Raw genomic sequence first — 16,278 nt, 5'->3', positions numbered from 1 at the left:
TAATGGACTCTTTTTGGTCTACAAATGTTTCTGTTTACTGTTGACTGGATAACCCTGTTTGAATTGGAGCACATGGAACCTTCTCCTCTCTCCTGCTCACTTAAGTTATTTGTATATTTGCTTGTTTTCTACTCCCATGCCTATGTGTGTGTACGTTTGGGAGAACAGTAAAAGATCAGCCTGAGTTCCAAAATACCTCTAATGCAGAGAGTTTTGTCCCTATGAGAATGCAAGGAGGCATCTTGAAATCTTTACTCCCTCTACACAGTTGTACAGATCTCTAACCGCTTTGTTGTCTAAATGCAAACACTTTTTATTCAATTATGATCTATTTGGACAGGAACTAATTTTTTTTCCCAGAATACATTAGAAAGAACCATTTAAAAAAATCTGTGTAAATATTTAATACATTAGAAATTATTATCAATATCATCACAGGTTGTTCATACATGAAGCATGCATTTAGGGAAGAGCTGTGTCTGTTCTTACATGGTTGAAGTTTTCTGAGAACACCCTCAAGTATTTGACATTTATATATTCTTGCTACATGTATCAGTTTTACAAATTATGTTTTTAACTGTTGCTGTTCTCAGAATCCCTTAGGAAATACGTATCATCAAAATAGACCTTAAAAATAATTAAATTTTTAAGAAATAATTAAAAAAAATATTTTCCCAACAACTTAAAACCATAATCGTGGCTAAAATTCCCAGCAGTAACCAAGGTGAAAAGGATCCTACTGTCTCGTGAGTGTGGTGGAATAATCCCAATCTGATAGGGCTATTTTAAGACCAGAAACAGTTCACTACAAGATACCTCTCCTGAAACAAGGCTGTGCTGTTCTCCTTGATTCTGAAGCACGTAACACAGGACAGAACTTGTTTTTAGTATCAGGTATACAGTGAACACTCTGTGTATTTCTGGTGCTTATAGGTCTAGTAAGTAAGTCTAAAATTAAAAAGTACTGCTCATTTTGTCACCACAGCATCAACGTATAGTCATATTACAGATTAGAATTCCTCTTTCAATGGTAGAGGCTAAGGTATGATATAGTACTAAGAATATGTATAGGAAGACGTTTGCTGGGGTTAGGAACATTGCAAGCTTTCCTTTTAGTGCTGAATCAAGGGACAGCAAACTGAGAAGCAGCTCAGAGGACAAGAAATCAAACTGAACAGTATAATCTCTCTTTGGGTGTATTATCCTAATTTGCAGAAAACTAGCATTTTATTTCTTTCCCTATCCTACAGTCTATGAGATTGATTTGATTTATTTTTAATTTCACTGACACAATATTCATAAGTCACTTCCAAAACTGCAATACAGCAGATATTTTGCAATGTAATTTTAATCTTTGATATATAGTGGCATTGATAAAAATTCAAGTAATTTTGATTTATAATGAAATAAGGGAAAAAATACACATCTACAGCTAAAGAATGCCAAAACCATGCATTATTTAGAAGAGCAATTAAGAAACCAAGCTGCAATGAGCCCTCCAATATCTCAGACTCCATGCGTTTGTTTCTAATAATAAAAGCCTTTAAGGCATCCTTACCCGTTATGTCAAACCAAAGTGGTGTTCCAAGAGGTTCAACAGCTATTACGCCAATCATGTGAGCAACTGGATCACTTTCCATCACCGTAAAAGAAAAAAATGCTTCCTCAAAATAAATGGGCTCTGTGGGTGGGATGGGCTTTGGAATCCATTCTATGTGAAGACGTGTAGTTGATGACTTTTGTGGACGACCATTATCTACCGCTTTAATCTGTGAAACAGACACATCTTTTAGGCTACAGGATCACATAAATCATTATGTCACATAAATGGAAAAGTAGTAATAAGCTCCAAGCATTTTTGCTTGTGTGAGATATATCCAAAAAGGTTAAGTGTCTCTCAAAGTGCCGCTTGCCCTTCATTATCTGGGCAGCAAATGGAGAAAAAGTATGCAGCACCCGATAGTAGCGCAAACTGTTACCATAAATTCACTTTTATTTTGCTTTCTTCCTGAAAGAGAGTCAAACTGATTGTTTATGTTCCCTCATCATGTTCATTATCTGTCAAGTTTTGGAAAAGAGCAGCAGCCTCTTGATTTACTTTTTCAATACAAACGTCTGAAATCATCCTTTAAAAATAAACCAAAACAAACAAACCCACAAAACAATGCTTCTGGATTTTTTTGAAGCTTTCTTCCTTCAGCTACTGCAGTCGCTCATCTGCCAGCTACTGAATAAGAAGTGATGAGAATATAGATAAAAGAACACCACGTATTCATGATATACAAGATTTTGACTCACTGAAAGGATATCGTAGTCCCTTGCTGCAGAAAATTTCTTTGATGAAACCACTCCAGTTTTCGGTTCAATAAAGAATTTGCCATGTTCATCACCATCTTCAATGCTGTAAGAGATCTCTGCATTGGGGCCTTCATCTTTATCTGCAGCAATAACTCGATAGATCGGCTCTCTCCTAGCAGTTCTTTCTCGTTCTGGCTTACCACGCTCTGGAAGCTGGATTTTGTAGAACTTTTGCAAGAACTGAGGCTTATTGTCATTCTCATCTAAGACCTTCACAATCACCCGTGCAATTGTTGATTTTGGAGGAACACCGTTGTCTGTTACCGTTACCTGTTTTTATTAAAAAGGATATGGTTAGCGCTCAATTCAAACATGGTCTTTCCAACAATGCTCTTTTTAAATCAGATTTTCCTACAACTGCCTACAACAACTGTAAAGTAAGTCTCTAACTTCAGTTACTTAAAGACCATTGTGTAAAGCTATTTGGTGAATATTTATAAAAGGCACTGCAAAAGTTTGTTCAGCTACTATCTTAACATTTTGACGCTTGATGTATGGCACGTAAGAGTTTATAGATATCCCTTAAATCTATTTCACTATTTTGCAGCATCATAACTGAAATATTAACTTGACTACAGGAACATCACACAAGTACAGTATCTCTGATAACAGCTTCACTGTGATAATATCTTAATATACTTTCAGCCTAGTGTTCCTTGCAGCTTTTCAATTTAATAATTTGATTTTACACCTCAAAAGATGCAATTCATAAGAATATAAGTTTCAGAATTTGACAGGCCTACGCACTAAAAATTCCCTATATTTTAAGACATAGAATCACTACCTTGCTTGAAAGAAGCTTAAAAAATTGCTTTTTAAGGAGGAGACACAACAATCTCTTTCCATGGACTAAATGAAATGGGAAATTAAACCAACTCTGCTCTTCCAGCAACAGTCAAAATTTCTACTAACAACCCAGGAAATGAGTACGAAGTCTTCTACAATATTAATTCTAGGACTGATCTGACGTTATTGGCATGGTAGTGAACAAAAATATAATAAAAGTAAGAGTTATGTTAATTTGAAGTCAGAAAACAGAAAAAATCCTTATCTACTGGAAAAAGATCAAACCGATGGAAAAAACTTAGTTCATTTATAGAATCTTACCTTATTACCTTAACTCTTACTATTTAATCCCTTACTGGTTAATAAGGGGTTAAATAAGAGCACATGTAAATTACTTGAGCATCTATTTCAAAGAACAAAAGGACAGGGGGTTTATATTCCTGCTTCCTGCAACAGCTCGGTTAGTAGAAGAGCTCGAGAATCAGGCCCATCATTTTCTGGCTGCACCCTGCCATCCACATAAAAGCTAATGGGCTCAGCCAGGCATTTTCAAGGGAGAGGTTAGCTGTGTTAACGTAAAGCATTTAAACCAAATACAAATTCTTCACTGATAACAGTATTACCTGACCTCTAGCAGTTTGGCTAAATCTCAGTTTCTGAAGGGGATGTTTTCCAAAAAATTGTCATTGAAGACAAAAGGAATAACTATGGGTAAAGAAATTTTTTTTTCTTTGTCACTCTTTCATGTTCTTTTCCTTACTTTCTTTTTGCTGTTGGGTTGTTTTTGGTTTTAGCTGTAGAATTTTAATCCTTGTGTCTCTCATTTTAAGAACAATTTTATGACCTGGTGCAACACTCTTCCTCAGCCTTTCTATGGTTTCCTCTTCATCTTCTTTTTCTCACCCCTTTTTATTTTTCCCCCCCCTCCTTTAAAATCATCTTTCTTGACTTAATTGACCTTCCTTATTATTACACAGAAACATACAGGGATGTTCAAGGGTCACCTATGCCAGCTCTGCTTTAATTAGAGGAAATTGATAAACTGAGATATGCTCATCTAATTCTACTGGATACTTGTCAAAGCTCTAGAGGAATGCAAAAAAAAAAAATTAAACACCCACTGTTTCTAACAAATTCTATGGAAAATATGTTACACACTGCAGTTTCATTTTGGTTTTGAGTTTGCATGGAAAATCCAAGTCTTTGCTGGGACGAAGCTCCATATAGAAGTCAGTCACTAAAGTAGCACAAGGAAAACATTACAGGGAAAATATATGGTTGGACTCGATGATCTTAAAGGTCTTTTCCAACCTAAATGATTCTAAGATCAGTACTGTGGAGGGTGTTAAACAAAAACAACCCCCCTTAACCCAAACAAACCCCCCTAAACACCACTGATATAGGACATTCCAGTTCCAACAAGCCCACCTCAATTTGGGGAAAACAACTGTTTTTCTTCAAGAATGTGGGTGGTGAATTCCTTCACTGGTTCTTAGGATGCCCTGGGAATCTAACTATGGGAAAACATAATGATTCAAGGGTAACATGAATACAAAATAATGAAATGAATACTAATGGAACACTAGAATTGAATCCCTGATGAAAAAATGAATTTACATTTACATGAATGAGGACATGATCAGATAAATCTTTTTTTTGCCCTTTCTCATCTATTTTAGGAAAATAAATATGGAAATACAAATGAAACGTGGTATAACTTGCAAGCATGAAGGAAATGAAAAAGCATGAGTAAAGTGATTAACCATGACAAGACACATGAAATGCAACATGAAATGCAAATATTCATGCTCATCTCTAATAGATGGTAGGATTTCCACATATATGAATATCTGTTCCCTTTAGTACTTGTAATGGAACACCACCACATATCTTTCAGTTTGCAAAACAAAACAAAACCAAACCACAAAAAAAACCCAAAATAAAACAAAACAAAAAACCAAAACACATCCCAAAAGAGGAAATTCCAAGGGGTACAGAATAACTTGTCTGCTAACATAAATCAGCATTGCCCTGAGCCAAGCATAAAAAAAATGGAAAATTTGAAGAAAATTTAGTTTGATTTGCATGCAACATCAGTTTTGAAGGCATTACTGACATAACAGAATACTAAGATACGAGAGAATAACATGAAGATAACCTAAAATTAAAAAAGTGCCAGTTGGCACTCAGAAAAGAGAAGTTGAGAATAAAAGAATGGGGTATATTAGTTACTATTATGTAAGGAGGAGTGCAATCAAGACTCAAATTTAATAGCAAACAAGGAATAAACCCACCGACCCATCTGGTCAACATTTCAATGCTCAATTAATTAGCCAGATGCTCAGCACTTGGCTCATAATATTGCCCACCATTCTGTGCATTTCTGGGTTTCTTGCCAACCTATTTTCAAAGGTGTCAACATAAAACTAACAAATGGGAAAACTGCTACTTTGGGCCGTGCTGTCATTCTTGCTCTGTAGTTACGAGTTCTTCCATTGGATACTTCACAGACTTTTATTTAAAACTTTAACAACCATCTGGGATTCAAAATGAAGGAAGAATGAAGAATTCTAAATGATACCAGCAGGCAATAACGAATATTCCAAACTAAAGAGCAATCAGCTTAATCTGCTATCTTTATAGAGAATGCTGAAAACAGGATGATTCATGTACCATTGCGTGGTACTGTAACCTTAAACAAAGTTTCCGAGTTCTGTACTTGTTATCTGGTAATAACTTAGGTTAAATTAGCAGATGTGACCGCTAGCAGACAACTGCCCATAACATTACACTGCTAGTGTGATCTCTGGCAGAAGTTTTGGCCCAGAACAAGTAGCGCACTCCCACACACGACCTAGCTGCAGCCTGAGAATTCACACAATTCAGGCACCATTCTCAACAGGCAACTGGGACATAGCCACATTGTTCCAGGGATAAGGTATAAGCAATCAAAGCCACACTGTGCCAGGTGGCTTCAGGGTCAGAGAATGATCCACAGCTCATTTTATTTACTGTATAAATCTAATAGAAAAGCTAGCACAATATGCATAGGAATAAAAGTCATGTGATACCAATTTTACAACCAATATACATAGCAGTGGTCAAGAAATAAGATAAAACTGACATGAAGTGCTTTGGGAAACTGACATGAGCAGATTTAAGGGGGTAATTTAAAAAGAGAATAATATAGTGACTTTACAGGAATAATATGTCTAGTACTGAACCAGATTTGCCAATTAATTAACCTTGCTATTTACTATTACTAGAAACACTGTAGAGGAAATTCCACCCTATTGCTACTTATGTGCAAAGAGTTCTTTCCAAAGCTGATACAGAAATGAAAATAATGATAAAAAATTTGGTCCAACAGCTCCCCTAATCCAGCTTACAATGCACCAAAGGGATAGAAAAGGGCCAGGACGACTGTATGTACACTGAAGTTCTGCAAAAGGATAGTTTGTGCTACCAAGAAATACCATTCATGTCCAAGTCTATGCAGTCCTTGCATTCCTATTAGAAAACCTTCCTACAGATTTCATAAGTTTTGAATAAGTCTAGACTTGCTTCTCTAGCTTTAATGTCGGTTTTGCTGACTCATATGCAGTCCTTTATCTATCATCCAGGGGGAGAGGCACAATAAAGGTTCCAGATAAATTTTAGTATGTAAGTATCACTGTGAATATTAAGTCTTCATTGCAGGTGAAGTACAGTGCTGTCGCACTGCATGACAACATTGTGAAACTGGAAGACCCCCCCGTTGCCTACATGTTTTTCTTTCATATTGTTTGACAGAGAATGAGAATAGCTATTACATAAATTCCAGGCGATCGATTAAATGTAGCTAAATAAAAGACTTATGTCACAAATTTCATCCCCTTGGACTCCAAATCTATAATGCATATTTTGCAACAATCTATTTATGTGACTGATAAATACATTATTCAGAAAAAAGGTCTACTCACTTACAATCTGTTTGTATTGTCAAGGTTAAAAAAGATTGTGCATTTCTTTTTCAGAGGTCTATATTCAGGAAAAGGCAGGCTGAAATAGCTATTCAAATAATTACACAGGAAGAAAAAAAAAAAAGAATCACACGTCTCCTTTTAACAATCATGCCTTTGTACTGTTTGAAAGAAAATCTTGGTTTACAGACATAAAAACAAAAAATTGCCTTCTATCCGTATCGTAACTCTTTTTTTAAGAAAGAAGTCCCAACACACTGTTTTTATAAGATAGGTAGTTCTGCGCATTGAAATATCATGAACGTAGAAGCAAATTACTTCTGAAATCCAGTTCTCTAAATTCTTCATATAGTAATCAAGTATGGTAAACTGAACTCCTTGTAAAAGAGCAATGAACTTACAAGCTACTGTTTTTCAGAGAACTAAAGAAATTATTTACCTCCAGTATGTGCTCTCCCTGCTGCTCTCGATCTAATTTTCTAGATGTGGTTGTAATTAGACCTGTAAACATAAAAGAATAATTCATCAGATCATTCAAGAAAATAATCTGAATGAACGTTAGGTTAAACCAGTAGTTACTGATATACCCGATCTCAATTTCTTCTTAGGTGGTCTCTTCTATTTTTTCAGAACTTATGCTTTCATTAAGGGAAGAGGTGAGGGGTTTCCAATCCTTAAAGGCCTTAAGGGTGAAAATATTCTTTGCAATCTGAAAGCTAAGCTGTTGTAGTCCTGTCGTGGTTTAACCCCAGCCGGCAACTAAGCATCGCGCAGCCGCTTGCTCGCTCCCCCCTGGTGGGATGGGGGAGAGAATCAGAAGGGTAAAAGTGAGAAAACTCATGGTTTGAGATAAAGACAGTTTAATAGGTAAAGCAAAAGCCGCGCGCACAAGCAAAGCAAAGCAAGGAATTCATTCACTACTTCCTATGGGCAGGCAGGTGTTCAGCCATCTCCAGGAAAGCAGGGCTCCATCACGTGTAATGGTTACTTGGGAAGACAAACGCCATCACTCCGAACATCCTCCCCTTCCTCCTTCTTCTCCCAGCTTATATACTGAGCATGATGTCATATGGTATGGAATAGCCCCTTTGGCCAGTCTAGGTCAGCTGTCCTGGCTATCCTCCCTCCCAACTTCTTATGCACCTGGCAGAGCATGGGAAGCTGAAAAGTCCTTTACTAGTGTAAGCACTGCTCAGCAAGAACCAAAACCTCAGTGTGTTACCAACATTATTCTCATCCTAAATCCAAAACACAGCACTCTGCCAGCTACTAAGAAGAAAATTAACTCTATCCCAGCTGAAACCAGGACAAATCCTTAAGACAGTTCAATTTTCCAACACATCTGTGCATGTCATGCTTCTAACAGGAGTAATGCATGTAATTCTCTCACATAAAGTCTTGTTTTCAGAGGGTGTTCACACGCCTTATTCAAAGGGTGCTGACACACATTATTTGAATAATTACCAATCTCTTCAGGAAAAACGTCTGTTTGTATTTTTAGTGATGACAACAGAAGAAGGATGACCTGAAGAGATGCATTAATGGTGGAAACCAGAGCAATTTGTGTGTGTTGGCTTGATTTGGCAATGACAAGGAGTCAAACAGTTGCTGCTGGCAATAGCAGAGAATGAGGACAAGTTTTTGATGCATGATGTTAGATGTTGCAAGAGTTTGATACACCTGTGATGCAAAGTGGAAGACATGATAAGTTTTGTTTTAAATAAAAAAAGTCAAAGAGTAAGAGGTGATAAAAAGACTAAAAAATCTAAATATAACGGGATCTTATTTGAATTAATTCTCCGTAACAGTAAGTTCAGAATTTTAGCTACTGAGTTTCATGAAAAGTAAGCTCAGTCAACTCTCAATTATAGTTGAATGGCTTGCTCTGGTGTGGGTTAACCATGCCATGGATGCAGACACAAGAGATAACTCAGTTTCTTTGCTGCACAAAAGCCTTTAACCTGTTTGCAGGTACAAGTTGGCCCCACAAACACCATGACTGTGTTGACATGGCACTGAGCCTGTGCTAGTAAATCCTGCTAGACCCAACTTGGCTTTTCATGGAACAAACACCAAGATTTGGATTTGCCCAACTCAAGCCACTGCTGGCCAAAGCATCCTATAATCTCTGTATCAGGAATCCAGCACATGATAGATACAGAAGACGCTGCAATGTCATGAGACCTTTTACCGAACTATCCTAGCTTTATACAGTGACAGGAAAGCACTGTCATCTTGATCCTTAATTGTCAAACTGAAAAACAGAGAAGCAATTACCCAATTAAGGACAAAATAGAGATCAAATCACAGGGTGCATACTTTACGTTCCTTTTTCTAACTATAGTGCAAGCTTTTTATTAATAAGACCTCTTATAAGCAAAATTAAAATCCATTTATAAAGTTTTCAAGGTTGATCTGCTACAACAAAAAAAAGCCTTCAATTTTGTCTCACAGCTGATAAAAAAACAGAGTATGTAAGTAAGAAGGAGCAATAAAGATTTAAATTTCACTTAAAAGAGAAAGGCCAATAGAAACAGAATTATATACCACCAGTGCATAGCTACTCAATGCTGCTGTCAAAATAGAGTTGTAGTCTATACATACCAACAAAACAGACAGCCTCTACTAAATAATACGAACAAAACCTATATAAGGCAATATTACAGCTACCAATGTTCAAACAACTATTCTTCAAAAACTAGGTAGTGCAAATAACGGCTGTCTCAATTATGGTCAGATCTGCCCTTGTTTTTCCAGCAATTTGGTTTGCCATTGTATCAAATCCATTATATACACCTAGTATTCTAGACAAAGATCTATCATTTTCCCCTACTTTATCTTTTTATGCTTTTACAACACACAGAAGATATGTCTGTTATTGTTAGGATACACCTTAGTGGTATTATGAAGTAATTGCCCTTAATTACAAAGAAAGTTGGAATGAAAATTAAAAAAACAAGAAAAAAATGTTGCATCAGTACCGCAAATTTTAGGGGTGGGGGGAAAGAGAGGGAAAAAAAAAAGGATGTGACAGCTCTGTATTAATCTCTTTGAGTTAGTATCTTCCCATAGAAATTGCAGAGCTGTGAACAACAACAACTGAAAATATTTATTGTCACATATTCTAAACAAAGCTTTCTCCTAATTTCCTGGCTGAGGCTGGTCAGGCCACACCTTTTCTTTTCACATTCTTTTCACTTTCTCTATGGGGAACAGCACAGAACTGTTAATTGGCAGAGCAGATGCCTCATCTGCTTCCCTCAAGCAAAGGGACTTGTAGGTGACTTCAAGAAACACAAGCTCTCCTAAACACTTCTTTCTATCGAGTACCTCTGGAGAAAGCCAGCATGAGCCCTCCCATGAAGCATTAATCCCCTGAGACTCACCACAGTTGCAAGGGTAAATTTCAGCATAGCCACTAAAGGAGTTGGCTATTGAATAGCTGGGTTGAGGATCAGGAGGATCTCGAAAAGCACAGGAAGAATAAAGTAATTCCAGCAGAAATATCTCATCATGCTTGCATTTCTCTGAACATTCAATATTCAGTCTACACTCTCTGACAATATTAGATTCCATCTCTCACAGCAGCAGCAAGTAGAGAATTGCTAACACATGAGAGCAGAAAGACGGCACCTTTCAACAGTTTCCTATCCACTTTTCCCCAGCAAGAGCCATTAAGACTGGAGCCACTGCTAATAAATGCCAACTAACACTGCGGGGGGAGGCGGGAAACGCTTTTGCTGCAAGCACTCCAGACAGAATCCTATCATGTACCATTACTCCATATGCTACAGTTTGTTAAAGAAAGTCTAATTCCAGACATAACTTCTATTAATGAAGCTGGTCAATACAACTCAAAGGGGTAAGCTGAAAAATATCCAGTAAGAACAAAATATATATGCTTTCATCTGTTAAAACTTCCAGTCTTTTCAACCAAACATGTCACACTTCTGTTAAAACACTTCAGACCAATAACAGAAGGCTTTAGTCCTCACCATATATATCCTGTATATTCAGCAGAAACGAATGCCAACAAAGGAAATGTAACACTTCTGGATTTAGAATCACATACACATGCATGACATTCTTTTTATTTAACTCTTTACTGCTAGCCACTTTCCCAAGTTAAAATTTCACTTCGGTGAAGTGTTTAAGACTCTAAAAGGTTTGATTATGGCAATCACTAGGTTTTTCAATTTTTTCAAAGTTTTTGTATATTATAAAATGTTTAATGCTGCACTGACAGATTTCATCAGCTGTTGAAGAGTTTTTCTGAATTAAGGCCATGATAATAAGGTCGAGCGTTCCTATGCAGTGTGGCTTTTGTGACTGCCCATTAAGATGGTTGGGGAGAACCTTTGGACCTAATATAAGTCAGCTCCCTGCAACAAGAGCCACCACTCTGCCTTTCTACTGAGAACAAAAGTTCTCAAACTTTTTAGATAGAGCTCCCTCTCTTTTCTTAATAGTTTGGAGATCTCCTTTCCGTGCACCTGACTCTACACAAATGAATAACCACACCTTTGCATACACCACATCCCCACAGAATTGACAAGTAAAAGATGATTTAAATTAATCTCTGAAGAAGTCTGTAACGTAATGAGTTTTGAAATCCTTATTATGAGGTGGGGAGAATCTGTTCACTGCTGAATGAGAGAAATGACAGTGTGTGTGCGAAACAGATCACTGTGACAAAGCATTCATTTTTGAAGCAAAACTGACTCACGGAGCATCGTTTTGCAGTTGTGTTTTCCTGTTTTCCTTCTGCCTCTTCTTATCACACCCCTAACCCCCCCAACCCAACAGGAACAATGAGCTCCAGTAATTCACATCACTATTATTCCACCTGGAAATCAATGGACATTATGGCAAGATGGGTCAAACATCCTTGGGAAAATACAATTTTATAACAAACATTTCTAAGATACTGATGAGCAAATGGTATCTCTAGCAGAATTGGTGTAATTTTTCTATTCAGTAATGTTTCAAAACTCACCTCATCAGAAACATTTTCATAACAGCAGCTTAATAATTTAGAGAGACTTTGGATAAACCACAGCTGTTCTGCCTCACTAGCTGGAGAGGTACTATAATGAACTGAAACTAACTGTAAACATCCATAACAAAACCAAAACAAAAACCCCACACCAGGTAACAAATACAATTGTATTCTCCCTTCTTTTTTCCTTTAAGTTTACATTCTGGGGGTATCTGTTGTCCATTTGAGGTCTACTGAAAAATCAAAATAGTTACAACTGTATTCAAATAAAATTTACTTCAGATTTCTATTCTAAACAGTATTAAAACAAACAAAAATGCAACTACAGCATTCAATTACTTAAATATAAACTGCTACATTTGGAACAGAAAATAGCACAAGGGAGCTGACATTAGCAGGGATTTATTTTATCCCATGTAAGCTTTCATCTCAGTGCCCAGTTAGATCACATTACCTCTGTATCTGAAAAATAGCACATCACAACAACATCCATTCAATACTGAAATGGCAATCTCTTTAAAAAAAAAACATAGACTATTAGGTGGGCACTGTGTTAAGAATGTTAATATTAATTCCACACTATTAGCTATCTTTATGGCATGGATGATCTCAGTGATGAAAGAAGCAGCATCAGAAAAAGTGGTCTTTGCAAAGAGAGGAGGAAGGCTCAAAATTTTTGTCTTGCTGCGTATACATCGTGCATTCCCTACTTACAGGCATACCTACAAACACATGCATTTGTGCTTTCACAAACATACACAGACTTTCCAACTGCACATTCAGCTTGAGATGATGAAGGTTCTGGCACTGGATGGGAATTTGGCTGTTAGCCAGGGCTAATGCATGATGATCCAAACGACTAAAGCAGGTGCCAAGTCTACTAAGCCATCCCCAATGAGTTTGAACTGATAGGCATGATTTGAACATAGTATAACACTATTTGAATTGTAGTGTATGAAAAGAAATACAGTTTCTCTGATCTTTGAATGCATTTGCACTCAAGGTTTAAGGAAATATGGAAAGCAGCTACAACATTTTTTATCACCAACTTCAACAGATACAAGACATTGGAATTAAATGTAACGGAAGTCACATTTTGTTGATGAGATTTTTGTCTTCTGTGTTGAACGCAAACCATAACCAGTCATCCAAAATGGTTTCTCTGGACTGCATTAGTGCAACTCAATCAGTTTAAAGATTTAGATCAGTTTACTTATAATGTATTATTATTTAAGCTCTCATTCCCCCACTTCAACCTCAAAAATGACAAATTACTAATGAATGTTAAAAACAATTATCTTGCTATTTTCTTTACAAGGTCTTAATATATATAACTTATTTCACAATCAGTGACCATCGGAAAAGGTCCACATTTCCTTTCTAAAGGTGTTCAGATACACTTTTTGGCAAGACTGTAGCCAATCTTTTCTTCTATGTAAGCCAAGACAAGGCTTTACAACCAATGGGAACAAAGAGGTTAATAAAAACACGTCAATGAAAAGTAATAGCAGAGGGATTTAATAACAGATCTCAGCTTTGCAGCTGACAAAACATAAACTCCATGTCTTACCAGTCATATGGATGATGATTATAAGCTAGACAGTGTGCCATTGTAATATATCACCATGAAGATAACTCCACCAGGCAAAAGAACAGCCTGGCTGAATAGAGAGCTTTGACTGGAACTCAGGAATAAAAAAAGAGTTTATGACCTCTGGAAGAAGGGGCAGGCAACTCAAGAGGACTACAAGGATGTCATGAAGTTATGCAGGGAGAAGATCAGAAGGGCCAAAGCCCAACTGGAACTTAGTCTGGCTACTGCTGTAAAAGACAATAAACAAATGTATCTGTAAATACATCAGCAACAAAAGGAGAGCTAAGGAGAATCTCCATCCTTTACTGGATGTGAGCGGGGAAACAAAGTGACAAAGGATGAGGAAAAGACTGAGGTACTTGATGCCCTCTTTACCTCAGTCTTTCATAGTCAGACCAGTCGTTCTTGGGGTACCCAGCCCCCTGAGCTGGAAGACAGGGAGCAGAATGAAGCCCCCGTAATCCAAGGGGAAACGGTTAGTGACCTGCTACACCATGTAGACACACACAAGTCTATGGGGCTGGATGGGATCCACCCAAGGCTACGGAGGGAGCTGGCGGAAGTACTCACCAAGCCAGTTTCCATCATCTATCAACAGTCCTGGCTAACTGAGGAGGTCCCAGTGGACTGGAAGTTTGCAAATGTGATGCCCATCTACAAGAAGAGTCAGAAGGAGCATCTAGGGAACTACAGGCCTGTCAGCCTGACCTCAGTGCTGGGGAAGGTCATGGAGCAGATCATCTTGAGTGCCATCATGAGGCATGTACAGGACAACCAGGAGATGAGGCCCAGTCAGCATGGGTTTACGAAAGGCAGGTCCTGCTTGACTAACCTGATCTCCTTCTGTGACAAGGTGACCCACGTAGTGGATGAGGGAAAGGCTGTGGATGTTGTCTACCTGGACTTTAGTAAAGCCTTTGACACTGTTTCCCACAGCATTCTCCTGGAGAAGATGGCTGTTCATGGCTTGGACAGGTGGGTAAGAAAACTGGCTAGAAGGCCAGGCCTGAAGAGTTGTGGTGAATAGAGTTAAATCCAGTTGGCAGCCTGTCACAAGTGGTGTTCCCCAGGGCTCAGTACTGGGGCCAGTTTCTGTTCAATATCTTGATCAATGATCTAAATGAGGGGATTGAGTGCATCCTCAGTAAGTTTGCAGATGACACCAAGTTGGGTGGGAGTGTTGATCTGCTGGAGGGTAGGAAGGCTCTACAGAGGGATCTGGACAGGCTGGATCGATGGGCCGAGGCCAACTGTATGAGATTCAACAAGGCTCAGTGCTGGGTCCTGCACTTGGGTCACAACAACCCCATGCAATGATACAGGCTGGGGGAGGAGTGGCTTGAGAGCTGCCGGGCGGAAAAGGACCTGGGGGTGTTGGTCGACAGCTGGATGAATATAAGCTGGCAGTGTGCCCAGGTGGCCAAGAGGGCCAATGGCATCCTGGCCTGTATCAGAAATGGTGTGGCCAGCAGGCCCACGGAAGTGGTTGTCCGCTTGTACTCAACACTGGTGAGGCCGCACCTTGAATACTGTGTTCAGTTTTGGGGCCCTCACTACAAGAAGGACATTGAGGTGCTGCAGCGTGTCCAAAGAAGGGCAATGAAGCTGGTGAAGGGTCTAGAGAACAAGTCTTAGGAGGAGCAGCTGAGGAACTGGGCTTGTTTAGCCTGGAGAAAAGGAGACTGAGAGGAGACCTTCTCACTCTCTACAACTACTTGAAAGGAGGTTGTAGCGAGGTGGGGTCTCTTCTCCCAAGTAGCAAGTGATAGGACAAGAGGAAATGGCCTCAAGTTGAGCCAGGGGAGGTTTAGGTTGGATATTAGGAAAAACTTCTTCACTGAAAGGGTAGTCAGGCACTGGAACAGGCTGCCCAGGGAAGTGGTGGAGTTCCCATCCCTGGAGGTATTTAAAAGATGGGTAGATGTGGTGCTTAGGGACATGGTTTAGTGGCGGCCTTGGCAGTGCTAGGTTAATGGTTGGACTCGATGATCTTAAAGGTCTTTTCCAACCTAAACGAGTCTATGATTCTATGAAGGCAGGCTGCTGAGTCAAAAAACCAAACAAGATCATAGTCCTAACCAGCTATCATACTGGAGAAAGCATGTCATAAAGGAACTGAACAGCTTTGGTTCACATAGTCCTAAAGACAGTTTCTTAGCAATTTGACTTGCTTTTCCTTTCTTGTCCTAAGGAACCTTAACTCTTCCTTGTCCTAAGCACTTTAATAGCTCTCAATAAAACCAGCAATAGAACTGTCACAAGTAATTTTCAAGTGCTGAAAATATGATTGTAAACATATAGTCCCAAAAGAAACTAGCAGTATCATTTACAAGCACATTTAGTGGCTGCAAATGCCTCTTCTGCTCAAGTAAAACATTTAAAAGCAATCACTTCTGTTCTTTCAATAAAGACTGTAAAAATGATACCACTTTTCAAGAGAAATCGAGAGCCCAGGTTCCTCTCTCCACTCTCTTAGCTGAGTACTCTATCCATTAGCTACAGAGTTATGTTGTTACTTGCTTGTTCTCTCTGGCCTCTTGAATCTTACCTTTTTTTGCTATACAGTTGTTTAGGTTGAA

At 38.4% G+C, this 16,278-nt stretch overlaps 1 protein-coding gene across 6 annotated transcripts in view; it reads right to left on the bottom strand.

Moving 5' to 3' along the window:
* FAT1 (FAT atypical cadherin 1) overlaps window positions 1–16,278 on the bottom strand; it is a 115,200-nt gene that overhangs the window by 46,982 nt on the left and 51,940 nt on the right. For all 6 annotated transcript variants that reach the window (XM_087736451.1, XM_087736453.1, XM_087736452.1 and 3 more), the window contains exons 4-6: window positions 7,546–7,607; window positions 2,299–2,628; window positions 1,559–1,769 (exon numbers count right to left, since the gene is read on the bottom strand). In XM_087736451.1, coding sequence (XP_087592577.1) covers window positions 1,559–1,769; window positions 2,299–2,628; window positions 7,546–7,607 — 603 coding nt within the window. The remainder of the gene's footprint in view (window positions 1–1,558; window positions 1,770–2,298; window positions 2,629–7,545; window positions 7,608–16,278) is intronic.

The sequence above is a fragment of the Nipponia nippon genome, unplaced genomic scaffold, assembly GCF_047370975.1.
Source record: "Nipponia nippon isolate SJK-2023a ecotype South Korea unplaced genomic scaffold, ASM4737097v1 scaffold_6, whole genome shotgun sequence".
Classification (NCBI taxonomy): domain Eukaryota; kingdom Metazoa; phylum Chordata; class Aves; order Pelecaniformes; family Threskiornithidae; genus Nipponia; species Nipponia nippon.
This window is presented reverse-complemented; position numbering and strand designations above follow the sequence as displayed.